General features: G+C 48.1%; 2 protein-coding genes and 1 non-coding gene across 3 annotated transcripts; all 3 read right to left on the reverse strand.

The window, feature by feature from the left end:
* Nucleotides 1-2,697: 2,697 nt before the first annotated feature.
* Nucleotides 2,698-3,837, reverse strand: LOC121463996 (serine protease 28-like). Its single transcript, XM_041676586.1, is given in 5 exon segments — nucleotides 2,698-2,727; nucleotides 3,104-3,176; nucleotides 3,178-3,336; nucleotides 3,434-3,616; nucleotides 3,779-3,837. Coding segments are annotated over 5 exon segments (504 nt in total).
* Nucleotides 3,838-9,281: 5,444 nt separating this feature from the next.
* LOC121464083 lies at nucleotides 9,282-9,416 on the reverse strand. The gene has a single exon (XR_005976486.1). It is a non-coding gene; the product is annotated as a small nucleolar RNA SNORA70 (small nucleolar RNA).
* Nucleotides 9,417-11,508: 2,092 nt separating this feature from the next.
* On the reverse strand, nucleotides 11,509-13,152 carry LOC121464020 (mastin-like). The gene is made up of 5 exons (XM_041676609.1): nucleotides 13,092-13,152; nucleotides 12,753-12,933; nucleotides 12,295-12,569; nucleotides 12,039-12,202; nucleotides 11,509-11,925 (listed from the first exon to the last, which is right to left on the reverse strand). The coding sequence occupies exons 1-5, from the start codon at nucleotides 13,150-13,152 to the stop codon at nucleotides 11,662-11,664; spliced, it is 945 nt and encodes a 314-aa protein (XP_041532543.1). The 3' UTR covers nucleotides 11,509-11,661.
* Between the last annotated feature and the right edge of the window lie 1,421 nt (nucleotides 13,153-14,573).

The following is a 14,573-nucleotide window of genomic DNA, read 5'->3' on the forward strand; positions in this document are numbered from 1 at the left end:
AGAGAAGCCCAGTGCTCACAATCACTGAGCCATCTCTACAACCCCTACTAGACGCTCTTAAAGAAGTTGTTCAGTAGCTGGGCAGTGGTGTCACACACCTTTAATCCCAGCACTCAAGAGGCAGGCGGATCTCTGTAAGTTCAAGGCCAGCCTGGTCTACTTAGTGAGTTTCAGGACAGGCTCCAAAGCTACACAGAGAAATCATGCTCGGAAAAAATAAATAAAAATAAAAAAAGAAAGAAAGAAAAGAAAAGAAAAAAGAAAAAAATTGTTCAGTAATGTGTTGTCAATGACTGCTCAGCCTGGTCTACCAAGTGAGTTCCAGGACTGTAACACAGAGAAACCCTGTCTCAAAAAAAAAAAAAAAAAAAGAAAGAAAGAAAGAAAGAAAGAAAGAAAAAAGAAAAACCTGAAAAAAAATTTAAAAGAAAAAACAAGACTGTATGTTATATTCATAAGAATTCTGCCATGTTTTCTGATGTCTGTGTTTCAGGTTTTCAGCCACTTAGGAAACATCTTAAAGTCAGGGTCTATTTAAAGATCGGTCTGTGGTGACAACTTTAAATGCTTTGTACACAACTATTTTCAGTTGACTTTAGTACATTTAACACCCAAAGTATCTGGCTGTTTTTAAATTTTATATATTATGTAAAAATTACAGAGTTGTAAATTCCACGCTGTTGTTCCAGGAAGAGGCTGCAGCGGGTCAGAACCAGCCTGAATAGTGGGCACATCTCAGCATGCCCTGCTTCCCTCTGTCACAGAGACGGTCGTGCCAACCGATATGAGCACACAGGACAAGACGAGCACTTGGGTTTTAGTCTAGTCCACCTGGTGGCCATGTCTTTTTCCCATTGGCTGGGGTCCTACCTCACAGTCTTTTGTGGTTGGCTAGTTTCAAAAGACTTAATACAAAGAAAATGAAGGAAAAGGACGAGATTGGCCCTTTAAGACTTTAGCGTAAACAAAAGTTTTACCAAGATGGGGAATCAAAACATTTGCATAAAGGTTTTATGAAGTGGGGGGAAATAAAGAGATATTAGTTTTTATCATAAACACAAGATTTATAGTATTTGATTTAAAAAAGAAGATGAGATCTGCCCGCCTCTGCCTCCAGAGTGCTGGGATGAAAGGCGTGCGGCACCACTCCCCAGCTGATACTGGGCTTCTTTTTTTTTTTTTCTTTAAAAAAAAAGGAAAACAAACTATTTTTTTCATTATACATACCAATCCAAGTTCCCACTCCCTTCCCTCCTCCCATTCCCTCCACTTACCCCCCCCCACCCCATCTACTCCATAGAGAGGGTAAGGCACATTGCTTTGGGGAGGGTCCAAGGCCCTCCCTACTATGTCTAGAGTGAGCAAGGTATCCATCCAAAAAGAATAGGTTCCCAAAAAGCCAGTACAAGCAGTAGGGATAAATCCTGGGTGGCACAGGTTTTTTTTGTTTTGTTTTGTTTTGTTTTGTTTTTCGAGACAGGGTTTCTCTGTAGCTTTGGTGCCTGTCCCGGAACTAGCTCTTGTAGACCAGGCTGGCCTCGAACTCCCAGAGATCCACCTGCCTCTGCCTCCCGAGTGCTAGGATTAAAGGCGTGCGCCACCATCGCCCGGCCACAGGGTTTTTTTTGTTTTGTTTTGTTTTTTTACAACTAACTTGCCTTTTTATTTTATTTATTTATTTTTTAATTTATTTTTTTAATTTATATATTTATTAAAGATTTCTGCCTCCTCCCCGCCACCGCCTCCCATTTCCCTCCCCCTCCCCCAATCAAGTCCCCCTCCCTCATCAGCCCGAAGAGCAATCAGGGTTCCCTGACCTGTGGGAAGTCCAAGGACCACCCACCTCCATCCAGGTCTAGTAAGGTGAGCATCCAAACTGCCTAGGCTCCACCAAAGCCAGTACGTGCAGTAGGATCAAAAACCCATGCCATTGTTCTTGAGTTCTCAGTAGTCCTCATTGTCCGCTATGTTCAGCAAGTCCGGTTTTATCCCATACTTTTTCAGACCCAGGCCAGCTGGCCTTGGTGAGTTCCCGATAGAACATCCCCATTGTCTCAGTGTGTGGGTGCATCCCTCATGGTCCTGAGTTCCTTGCTCGTGCTCTCTCTCCTTCTGCTCCTGATTTGGGCCTTGAGATTTCAGTCCTGTGCTCCAATGTGGGTCTCTGTCTCTGTCTCCTTTCAACGCCTGATGAAGGTTAATATTCAGGAGGATGCCTATATGTTTTTCTTTGGGTACACCTTCTTATTTAGCTTCTCTAGGATGGCGAATTATAGGCTCAATGTACTTTATTTATGGCTAGAAACCAAATATGAGTGAGTGCATCCCATATTCCTCTTTTTGTGTCTGGCTTACCTCACTCAGGATAGCGTTTTCTATTTCCATCCATTTATATGCAAAATTCAAGAAGTCCTTGTTTTTTACTGCTGAGTAGTACTCTAATATGTATATATTCCATACTTTCTTCATCCATTCTTCCATTGAAGGGCATCTAGGTTGTTTCCAGGTTCTGGCGGCCACAGGTTTTTAATCCTAGCCTTGAGGTAGGCGGATTTTAAGTTTGAGGCAGCCTACCTAGTGAGCTTACCCTGGATTTCGGGTGAGCCCTAACTCCCATTGTGAGAGTTCTTTTCTCAGAGACAGAAGAGAACATGAGGGAATAGACACATGGAAACCCAGCAGAGTTTAGTGATAAAGTCACAGTGACAGCATGTGGACCTGGAGAAACTGGAGGGGACAAGGGCCATGCCCTGAAGCCAGTGGTGAAAACTTGGTCTCAGACACCCCAAAAGGTGGCAACAGCTTCAAGCCAGAGCAACCCAGGTTGACTCTGCCTTGGCTATCTCCTAGCCAGGAGATCTGAAAATACCTATTATTTTTGTGGGCATTTCATTGGAGGCCAAGAAGCCTACCCAATGCGACAGCTGGGACATTGGAGAGCCCAGCTTCTACCCATTTGTTTCCACACTGCTAGCTAGCTCTCTGGGAAGGGACAGGGAAGGAAAGATTGTGCAATGCCCCCCCCCCCCCGTCTCTCTACATTAAAGCTCCAGCTTACCGTTCTCAAGAAGTCATTTCCCCCCCCCCCGCCCCCTCCCCCCACAGACAGCCAGCACTGGTCATTTGAGTTGAAAGTCAAGTTTTCTTTTGGCAGAGAGATTGGCCTGTACCTTAGATAGGAGGTTAGTCAACTTCAGCAGGGCCAAGTCAAACCTCTTATTAAAAACGTTGAAGTCGGGGTGGATGATGATCTTGCTGGTGTTCAGAAGTTCCTGCTCCTTGTACAGGAATATTTCCCCGACCTGGACCCGGTATAAGGCTGGGTCAGCATCCTGCCTGCGGGAGGACAGATCCTGGGTGGCTCAGAGGCCACTGGTCTGGGGTAACCCAATGTACATCCTACACCCAGTAGGGGCCCCCAGCAGTCTCTCACCTTTGGATGCAGTGGGCAGCAGTGAGCACCCACTGTGGATGGATGGTGGAGCCCCCACAGATGTGCTCCCAGGAGCCTGTCTTGTAACTGGAGGTTCTCAGGCTGACCTTCCATGGCCACCTCCCCTTATGGCTACGGTGGGCTCCCACAATGCCCACTGGCTTGCTTTTAGAGACAGATACTAAAAATGATTTGAACAAGTCAGACAACAAGAGCCAGCCTCTTGTCACCCCCATCCTGGACCAGATGTTGCCATCCGATGCTCAGGTAAACCTTAAGAGTGAACAGTTGGGGGTCCGGATAGTGTTTCTCATGCAAAGCAGTTACTGAGGTCAGAACTTATCAGAGGCCATGGGCACAGGGCTTCCCAGGCAGGAGAGAGCCAGGAAAAACAGCAAGAACATCTTTGGTGGGGGAGGGGGTGGGAGTGGGATGGGGATGAAGGGTAGGGGGTGAGGGGGTGGAGCTCTGAGAAATGCAGGGCCTCAGTCACCACAGGGACCAGGTACTGCACTCACCTCCTTGGAGGTCCCCATCAAAGTCCCTTAGTCCTCATGAAAGAATAGGTTGGACTTGGTTAGCCTTCCTACAACCAAGATGGCAGAAGATGGACCTCTGTATTGCCCTGTTCTAGCCCCACAGTACTCTTGACAGGAACCCAGAGATCACCTGGATCCCATCCCCAGCTCAGCACTTCACAATCAGGGAAGTGTGCCCCCGAGGAGAGCCATCAGCCAGCATCTGTGCACATTTCTAGTTTGGAGCTTGTGACAACGTCACTGGCACACAGTCGGTAGAAGCCAGCTGCCAAACTCAGGGCACTCCCACTTTACAGTTTACAGTGTCCTGTTAAAATGACCCCAGTTCTGCCACAAACACAATCTGTCCCACCCATCTTGTGGCCAAAACAAAGATGCCAAAGAATTCTAGACCTCGGCTGAGAATTTGTCAGAAACTGGCTCCCTACAGCGTCCCTGCTGTCAACATAGGAGGATCAGGACACTCACTGTCTCCTCCACAGGGGCTGTCGGAAGTGATTTAGAGCTAAGCAGGTGACTCACCTTGGCCCCGGAAACAGCAGGTCTTCTCAAATGAGAACCACCACCAAGGTGTCTGTGAGACCCCCAAAACAGGTGGGTGTATTCAGATTGCCTATGGCACAGTGTTTCTGGAGACACAGAAGTAGATCTCGGATGGAAGCAAGACAGACAGTTTTCACACCCTTAGGCAAGAGGATGAGTTTATATCTAAACTGGACAAAGGTGACCCAGCTGGAGTAAATCCTGACTTTCTCAAACACCATTAACATGTCCAATGGCAGTAAAAAGACAACCTGGGCATCAGAACTGGGCAGGAAACGCCTTGATGACATCTTAATGACTTTGTTTATGCTTCAGCGTTGGTACCTGTGCCAGGGTCACCTGACTGATAAGATAGAAGTGAGGGCCATAGTGGACATGGTTAAGCAAAGTTAGGTCTCCTTTTTAGCGGTGAGACATGATCCTCTGAACAAATCATCTTCATCAGATTCTCTTGGCTGGTTGCAAGAGGCCATCACTATTATCAGTTTTTGCCTGTTGACATTTCCTCAAAAGGGGACCAGAAATCCAAAGGGTCTTTAGATCCGTTCCTGGGGCTGAAGAAACAGCTGTAATTGTCCCAGAGCACAGCACCACTGAAGTAAAATTTCCCATGTTTTATTGGGACAATAGGAATGTGTTTCCTCAGGTTCAGCACACAGAAGCTGACTCGAGGGGACCAGGCTACATGCTGAGCTGGTCAAACTTGGTGATACTGTAAGCATCGTTCTGATGGTCCTGGTTTTGAGGGCATGAAAATGCAAGGTTGAAGAGGGATGGAAAGCAGCTGAGGCTTGACACCTTGAGGCAGGGTCGAATTTCTGCAAAAGATGCTGAAAAGACATTGCTTTTAGGAAGAAAAAAACCTCAGTTGCAGCAGACTCCATGTATCGAAAATACCAGGACCGCGGGCTGTCTGTCAAGGAGCACTGCTGGTGTGGAATGGAGCTGGGCTAAGGGAGGAGCTCCACGTTGAAGGAAACAGAGAAGTGGGACTTCACGAGACCTTTGGAGCCCAGAGGATTGTGCGTGGGTCCCACATGTCAGAAATTGAACTACAGGATTTGGATTTATGCTGATGAATTTTAGTTTTACCTTGGTGTGATTTTCTTTTTTCTTTTCTTTTTCACCTGAAGGGTTTCTTTATGAGGCGAGGGGAGGAAGAGAGGAGAGAGAGAAAAGGAGTACAGAGAAACCTCGTGGGAAGAGAGAGAGATACAGAGAGGCAGAGAGACAGACATAGAGATACAGAGGGAGACACACAGAGAGACAGACACACAGAGAGACAGAGGGAGACACACGAGAGAGAGAGAGACAGAGAGAGAGGGCAGGGGCTGGGGAGAGGGGAAGAGAGAGAAGAGGAAGAAGAGCTGGCGTGATTTTCTTTATGCCTCAGTTCTTCCCATTAGGGATAAGAAAAACTAAATCTATAACTTTTTTTTTTAATTTCATAGGATCTCATAGTTGAGAGTCTGGGGGCTTTTTGGAGTTGGACTTATTTGATATCATCTTAACAGATGGGACTTTGGAGACAAGGAATGGGAAGTTACAGCTTAAATGACTTGTTTGTGCATCAAGTTGACAAGGGGTGGATTGTGCTGGTTAGTTTTGTCAATGTGACTGTCTTAGTCGGTGTTCTGTTACTGTGAAGAGACACCATGACCACAGCAACTCTTATAAATGAAAACATTTAACTGGGTCATGCTTTTTCAAAGGTTTAGTCCATTGTCATCATGGCGGAGACCATTGCAGTAATCAGGCAGACATGGTCCTAGAGTAGTTAAGAAGTCCAGATCCAGATCCAGATCCACAGGCAGCAGGGAGTGTTGGGTCCATGAGGATCACGCAAGGATGGGGACAGACCACCGAATCTAGTAAACCAGAAGCAAACTTTATTCTAGGAAAAAAAAATGAAAAATTAAAAAAAAATCTCCATGGGGCACAAAAAGCTTATCAGCTAGCTGAGACCACAGCCTGAGTTGGGGCTTGTAAGGCTGTGGCAAAGGACAGCTTTTGAGCCTTCCCTTTTATAATAAGGATTAGGCAATAATAAAGGAATTTTTACAACCTCAAGGTAAAACTCAGATACAAATTGCCCTTCTTTGCAGTTTCCATTAGCAGAGTTTTTCAGTTAAGCTAGTGTTTGTATTTAGTCCATTGTTTTTCCCTGGCGTTCCCTGACGTGTTTACCAAGGCTCTACACCTCCCCGACGCTGCCAGTGTTGCATAGCAGGGAAGGGTATGGGACAATATAAAACCAAAAAGTCATGTACATCCCATCATTTAAAAGTTAACTCACATCAATTTCTGGTCCGAGTATCTAAAAGCTGATCCTCAGTTTACAGAGTGACCCTAAGTTTGCAGAAGGCCGCTTCAGCCTTGCAAATAGAGCTCTGGGTTGTAAAACAGAGTAACCTGCTGTTAATAGCTAATTGTTAAGCTACTGAGAAAGCTGCTGACAGCTGCTCTCATTCTCCTAGGCTTACAACTTGTATTTCTTTATTTCTACATTCTTATTTCTGCAGTCTACATTTTTATATTCTTATTCTTGGACTCTTCAGGAAGAAAGAGGCTCTGAGCTTGGAGTGGACTTTCTGATACTTCAAAGCCCATCCCCAGAGACACCTCCTTGGTGTGGGATTCCCCTCTGTATGCTGTGAATATCATTGGTTAATAAAGGAACCACTTTGGGCCTATAGCAGAGCTATAGGGGAACAGAGTTAGGTGGGGAAAACTAAATGGAATGCTGGGAGACAGGAGGCCAAGATAGAGAGAAGCCATGGAGCTGCCGCCAGAGACAGACATGCTGAAACTTTGCTGGTAGGCCATGACCTCGTGGTGATGCACAGGTTAATAGAGATGGGTTAAATTGAGAAACCCTGTCTCGAAAAATCAAAAAAAAAATTAAGATGTAAGAGTTATCCAATAAGAAGCTAGAGCTAATGGGCCAAGCAGTGATTTAAATAATATAGTCTCTGTGTGATTATTTCTGGAATAGCCAGGAAACAAACAAGCGGCCTCCCACTGCACTCCTAATCTTTTCAAACAGAGCCACTCCCTGGTGACCAAGCCCTCAAATCTGTTAGCCTATAGGAGTCATTCTTACTCAGACTTCCACAGTGACACAGCCTAGAGTCACCTGGAAGAGAGTCCTAAGGAAGAAGTATCTAGCTCAGGTTGGCCTATGGGCGTGTCTGTGTGGTACTGTCTTGGTTGTTAACTGATGCAGGAAGAGCCAGCCCACTGTGAGTAGCACTATTCAGGAGCGAGCTAGCTGAGAGCAAGGGGTCGAACTATGATCCATATTTTTATTCTCCTTCCTGCCTTTGCTTCCCTTCAATAACAGATTGTGACCTGTAGTTGTGAGCAAAATAAACCCTTCTACCCAACATTTCTTTGCCAGGATGTTTTATTAGAGCACCAGAAATGAAAGTAGACGGCCATGTTAACGCGACTCTGCGCTAATGGCAAATGCCCTCTGGATGTGGGAGGTAGAGAGCCCCGGGGCTCAGGGAGGCTAATCAGAGAAAAGCGTTGTCAGTGCAGAGCCATCATCCCCGTACTGGGTGAACTTTCCAGTAAAGTAGCTTTGGAGTTATCCACGCTTCCATAACCCCTCACCTGTGTTCTAAGTAAGCCCAGTAAAACTAACTGGTTCCCCCAGGGTGAGCTTTAGAGGAATCACACTTTTGAGGAGGGGGTCGACATTGTTTAAGTCTCTCCAGGGAAGGGACACTCTTAGCTGGTAACCTCCACCGAGGCCCCAGGGACAAGGCCAATGATATTGCCAAGGCCACTTGACCAGAGCTGAGCCCTGCCTTGGGTTTCCTATCATTTGTCCGGTTTGGGGGCTATGTTTTCCTGAGCACCCTGAGTATCCTTAGCAAGTGCTCTCCAGCCGAGCTCTCCCCACAGCCCTAGAGTTGTTGGCTTACATGAGGTGATGCAGACTTGGGGAGTCTAGTCTGCAGGGAGTCTCGGAAGACTAGAACCTGGATTCTTAGGCCTCATCACCTACTGGTGCCCTGCAGTGCTCCTGTATTAGCAGATGTGCTCTGGGATCACGGTGCTGCAGGGAGCGCAGGGAGCACGTTCCACACCAGACCCGGTTTGAGAAAGAAAAATAAGAGCATTTTAATGCATCCTGAACTTTATATTTGCATTGTGTGAGGTTTGTGAGTTCATCTTGTTTTGTCCAGATGGCTGCACATCTGTCCAGCTGTCTCCAGTTTTCAATGTCACCTAGCAGATCTGCCACAGGCATATGGACCTGGATTTTATCTTGGAGGCCTCTCTTGCTACAATAGGGCTTGTCTTGTTGTCATCCCTTTGTTTGTTGTTTGTTTTCTCACATACAACGTGAGATTTATTACGGAACGTGATTTGGTGGGTTGCAGGACTGTACAGTGGAAGCCCTCAGGCATGAGTGGGCTGCCCCTTGTCCAGGGACCGCAACCAGGAACATCTTCCACCCCACCGCTATGGGAGAAGAGGCACTTCTCTGCTACCATGTCGTCAAGTTCATTTGCATTAAACTTGATGAAAATCCCGCTTCTTTGAAGAATGTACCTTCCGGTGGCCAGGGAACCTGAATTTGGCTCTACACAGGACCTCAGTCACATGTTCCTTAGTCTAGTTTTGTCCAGGTGGACACGATGAGCTGGCCAGTGTGAACCCTGACTACTGTGCCCTGGGGATTCCCAAAGGCACCTGCCAGGAGCCCAGCCTGGGTACAACATTGAGATCAGAGATGTTAATATCCACCAGAAAACTGTCTGGAAGTTCCTTGGGGTGACCCATATAGGTAACCCGGCTGCACACGTTCCCAAAGAGGCTGCTCTTGGCAACCATTGCACACTAGGTCCCCATGAGGAGAGGAACCTGGTTGATTTACTTGGCTTCAGGGTCATTATTGTTTTGAGGCAGGATCTCTGTAGCCCAGGTTAGCCTTGACTCACCACAACTTTCCTGTCTGTGTTTCTTAAATGCTAGGATTATAGGTATGAGCCAGTACACATGGTCTCATTGAATTACTTAACTCATCAAGGTTTCTGGTACACCCCCTTCCTCCAGAAAGTCTTGGCAATGTCTGGTTCTTGCCTTTTGAGACTCTATGGCGCGCTATTCATTTAAATTTGGCCAAACTACTGCATTTGTTTTTTTCCCACACAGGCACAAAGAGAAACTAAACCAATGATTGAGGTTTCCTAGCTGACAAGACAATGCCTCCAGAGACCATTCATTGCAGGACCCATGGGGGAGAAGGATGGTTTGCATAAATCCGTTGACAAAGTGCTGTGACTCATGTTCTGAGTTGTAATGAAAGAAAGCAATTTCCCTTTACAAATATTGGAACAAACATAATTGTTGAAGACATGTTTAGGAGAGTCACCCTGCCCTGGGGTCACAGAATGTAACCTTGGCAGTGAGAATGTAGCGTCTAGATGCTTGGATTTGTTTGGTTTGGGGGTTTTTTGTTTTGTTTCTTCCAAAGCAACCATGTGCACCTAAATTTAAAAAAAAAGAAAAGAAAAGAAAGCAAACTATCTTTTTTCATTATGCATACCAATCCAAGTTCCCACTCCCTCCCCTCCTTCCATTCTCTCCACACACTCTCCCACCCCACCTCCATCCAATCTTCAGAGAGGGTAAGGCACATTGCTTCGGGGAAGGTCCAAGGCCCTCCCTACCATGTCTAAAATGAGCAAGGAATCCATCCAAAGAGAATGGGTTCCCCAAAAGCCAGTACATGCAGTAGGAATGAATCCTAGTGCCACTGCCAGTGGCCCCTCAGACTGCCCCAGCCATACAACTGTCACCCACATTCAGAGGGACTAGTTTGGTCCTATGTTTGTTCCTTCCCAGTCTGGCTGGAGTTGGTGAACTCCCATTAGCTCAGGTAGACTGTTTCAGTGGGTGTCCTCATCATGGTCTTGACCTCTTTGCTCATATTCTCACTCCTCCCACTCTTCAACTGGACCTTGGGAGCTCAGTCAAAGAGGAATGAGAATATGTGCACCTAAATTTTGAAAATACTTTTGTTCTTTGGCTCATGACAAAGACATCGTTTTGTCTCCTAAGCAACCCAGTTTCCTTCATCTTAAAATAAGATGTTTACAAAGAAAACATAGCCAAGGGTGTAGCTCAGTTAGTAGTACTTGCCTAGTAAGCATGAAGCCCTAGGTCCCACCCCTAACCCTGTATAAACTGGGTATGGTGTAAATCTGTGATGGCCAGCGCTATAGAGGCAAAGGCAGGAAGATCAGAAATTCAAGGTTATAGTTAACTAGGCAGTCCAGTGAAGGCCAGTGAGAGCTCCTTATGATCCCATCTCGAGAAAAACACCATGTCCAGGGGTGGTGAATCTGCCTGGGAATGGTGATACCTCCAGCCATGTTCCCAGAGTCAAGAGAGGGTGTCTCAGTCTCATGAGCACCCCAAGTGAAAACAGGGAGTACCCAGCAGAGTAGGAAACAGGACATGATGGCCTATCTGGCTAAAGGTTGTTGGGCTTGGGTGTATTATAATGCATAGGTGACCAGGGAGGGTGAAAAGCTCCTCACTGGGCCTGCATCTGATACGGGCAAGTGGAAGCAAACTTGCCTGGGGCGTGACTGTCACCACCATGAGGCCCTGTGTTGGGCCTCAGATGACAAGTTCATAGCTACTGGGATAGACAAGGCCCAGGACTTCAGGTCTCCTGGAGCCCTGTGTTGTGACCTGTGTGAGCTCTGAGAACACCCCTCACTGCTGATCACTGAAGTGTTCCCCATAGTACCCCTACGTCCAACCCTAGCTGCAAAGTTGCAGCCTGTCCTATAATGAGGCTATGCTGTCCCCAACCACCCACATAGGAGGGCTGGACTCTACAGAGTAGTGCGGACTAACTTAGTGACTGTGGGCACTTCTTCACAGCACCAAGGGCTCAGAGGCACTAATGGAAGATGCCTCACCCCCGTACAAAGCTCAAATTCAAACAGACAGCATTTAGGCAATCCACCATTTAATGGGAAACAGGGGAAGGAGGAGGTATGGGCTGCCCAGCTACTTCTGAGAGATGTGGGTTTAGCTCCTCCCTCCCAGAGCTAAGGGACAGCAGAAACTTTAGACCAGGAGCACAGGGAGTTGTACTACCATGGAGTGGGAGGTTTAACAGGGTGAGGCTGGACCAGCAGGAGGAGTGACGGGGTCATCAAGAGTTGTTAGGGTTTCTTGCGTTGTATGAACCCCATCTGGCCCCATCGAGGGTTCTGGGAACTCGGGGACATAGCGATGGATCCAGGACACGTAGCTCATTACTCGGGTGTATACACCAGGGAAATCAGGAAGTCCACAGCCTCTGCCCCAGCTGACCACACCCACCTGGACCCAGGAGCAGTTCCACCTGCACACCAAGGGGCCCCCGGAGTCTTGCTGTATGAAAAGACAGGAATCAGCATTCCAGGCATCCCATGATGCCAGGGTGAATGGGTCCCAGTGTCCTGGGCCAGGAAGGGAGAGAGAGGAGAGGACAGTCGGGCCCTCACCTGGCAGGAGTCCCGGCCCTGCGTCCCAGCACAAAGCATGTCATCTTTGATGATCCTGGTGTTGCTGTTCCAAGAAGAATTGGCCCGGTACTTCTGCTCACAGTCATTGTTTTCCACAATGGGGACTGCCACTTCCCTCAGGTGGTAGGGTGGAGGCAGCGGCACTGTGGAGAAAAGTCATTGAAAACCAAAGCTGGGGGCTGCTGCCTCTTCCCACCAGTTCTAACCATGGACATGAGGTCTCCCCGATACCCACTGTTGTTCTCGATGACACCCCAGCCAGTCACCCAGCAGGTCTTCTTTGAAGAGACCTTCTGGGAAGCAGCAGGGAGGGAGACAGGGTGGACATGCTCAGACAGCACAACTGGGGTGTCCAGTTTCAGCAGAGCAATGTCTGCACCCCCCGCAACAGACAGCTTCTCACTGAACTTGGGGTGGCAGATGATCCTGGCCACTTTTTTCAGCTGGTCGTTTTCATAGAGCCTCAGCTGTCCAGCTTGGACCCTAAAGCCACAAGCCCCCAGTTCTTTCCTGGGAGATAGGACAATGAACCCCTCAGAGAGGCTGAAGGGCAGGGAAATTAACCTCAGAACATACATAGGGGTCAGAAAGTCTCAGAAATCCTGTCTCCCACCAGGAATCCTGCCCACAAAGTACCACCCACCTCCCAATGTCCATCTGTTCCCAGCCAAGGGAAGGGGTCACCCTACTCACGGCTGCACACAGTGGGCAGCAGTCAGCACCCACTGAGGATGGATGAGTGAGCCCCCACAGATGTGTTTCCATTTTCTGTACTCCATACTGTAGAACCTTAGGCTGACCTGCCATGGGAACCGACTGACTGAGACAGGGCAGCCCCCAACGATGCCAACCAACTCCTGTCCTGAACCGAGGTCTGGGGAAGCAAGTAGGAACATCAGACACCAGGCAGAGGTTTCCAAGACTCAGGAGTCAATGAGATTCCTGGCAAACTGACAGTCTGACATAACCCCAGGGGATCTGGAGCAGGAATCTGAGCCAGGGACAGCAGAAGGGCTCAAGGTTAGGACTCACCAGGAGTCACAGGTACTGTACTCCCCAGACCGGGGAGGGTGAGGAACAGCAGCCACAGCATCTCAGAGTCACAGAGATCTCTGGTCCCAAACATCGGCTTCTGCAACCAGGAGAGCTGAGGGCAAACGTGCTAACAGATAGGTGCTTCACTCTGTCTCCCCTCGGGGCTCCCCAGGGTCCCATTTATCTTTCTTCCTCAGGATGTGGGCATAGAGTGCAACATCTCTACTCCAGAGGTGCGTGTTGTGGCCACACATGTCTTTCATTGGGACTGATATGAATTGACCAGTGAGTGCAAGTTCACCGCCTCCCAGGCAGGCAGGGTGGGCAGTGGGGCATGCCCAGCTTGACAGTGTGCCCTGCAGTAGGTGGGTCAGGCTTAGCTGGGTGTTTGAAAAGAGAAAAACAAGATGGAGAGGCTAGTCTGGACACGATCTCCTTCTGTCCTTGACTAGAGTCACTGCCCCTCCACCCACAGAAGCCTGGCACCTGGAGCTGATGAGACTCCAGTATGTGAGCTGCACTCTCAAAGGTCTTATAGGATCATTCTGACGGACTTGCAGGAGTCCTCCAAGCACTGCAGAATTGGTAGGTCAGAAGCACACAGTTGGATCCAAGGGGACATGGCCACCTGTGGTGACCTGCATATGGAAGTGTGGAAGAGAGAAGCCAAGCTGTCTCTGCTACTTTCTGGGGGTCACTAGCCAGGCATAGAGGTTCAAATCCCAACTGCCTACTGCTGTAAGATCCTGAACACCGCAGACTTCTAGTGTCTCTGGCTCCCAGATCAGCTGGATCTTTGCCAGTGGCTGAACCAGTTTGTGAGAGCATCCAGGCTTGGAGAATGAGCAGAGAGGCCCTGCCTTACCAAGACCTTCGGGGAACCTCCCAAAGTCAGAAGAGGCTCGTGCCTATGCCCTCGAATCATGATAGGCATCCCTTGAGCCTGTCTGCATCCTCTGTTAGGGTCCTTGGACTCCAAAGTTTCTTTGAGTCCAAGATGCATCTATGGAACCACAAGCAACAGGTGGGTCCCTAGAAAGAATCATCTTGGTTTCATCTTGATCCTGCAACCTTTTCCGTGTGGTTGAAGAAGGCCTGAAGATGCATCAGAAACACCTGAGGCTTAGAGGACAGGACAGGACAGGACAGGACAGGTGACGTGAGAGCTGGCATCCTGACGCAGGAGCAAAGAACAGCATGTGTCCTGATGATAGAGTTGAGGGACTCTGTGTGTTCAGTGAGAAGGGAGAAACTGCTGTGGGTAAAACTGTGCCCCCAAATTCACCCAGGTCTTCATAACATGTACAAATTTGTTTTTTGTTTTCGTTTTTCAAGACAGATTCTCAGTGTTGCGTTGACTGTCCTGGAACTCACTCTATAGACCAGGCTGGCCTCAAACTCACAGAGATCCTCCTGCCTCTGCCTCCTGAGTGCTGGGATTAAAGGCATATACCACCACCATCCAGCATATGACCAAAT

Source organism: Microtus oregoni, unplaced genomic scaffold (genome assembly GCF_018167655.1).
Source record: "Microtus oregoni isolate MIOR12 unplaced genomic scaffold, Mior012 000027F_ref0000203, whole genome shotgun sequence".
NCBI classification, from domain to species: Eukaryota; Metazoa; Chordata; class Mammalia; order Rodentia; family Cricetidae; genus Microtus; species Microtus oregoni.

Coding starts and splice junctions, on each gene's coding strand:
- LOC121464020 (XM_041676609.1), bottom strand. CDS start 13,152: ATGCTGTGGCTGCTGTTCCTCACCCTCCCCGGTCTGGGGAGTACAGTA. Junction 12,203..12,294: donor GGGTGTCATCGAGAACAACA/GTGGGTATCGGG, acceptor TTTTCTCCACAG/TGCCGCTGCCTCCACCCTAC. Junction 11,926..12,038: donor AGGGCCGGGACTCCTGCCAG/GTGAGGGCCCGA, acceptor CTTTTCATACAG/CAAGACTCCGGGGGCCCCTT.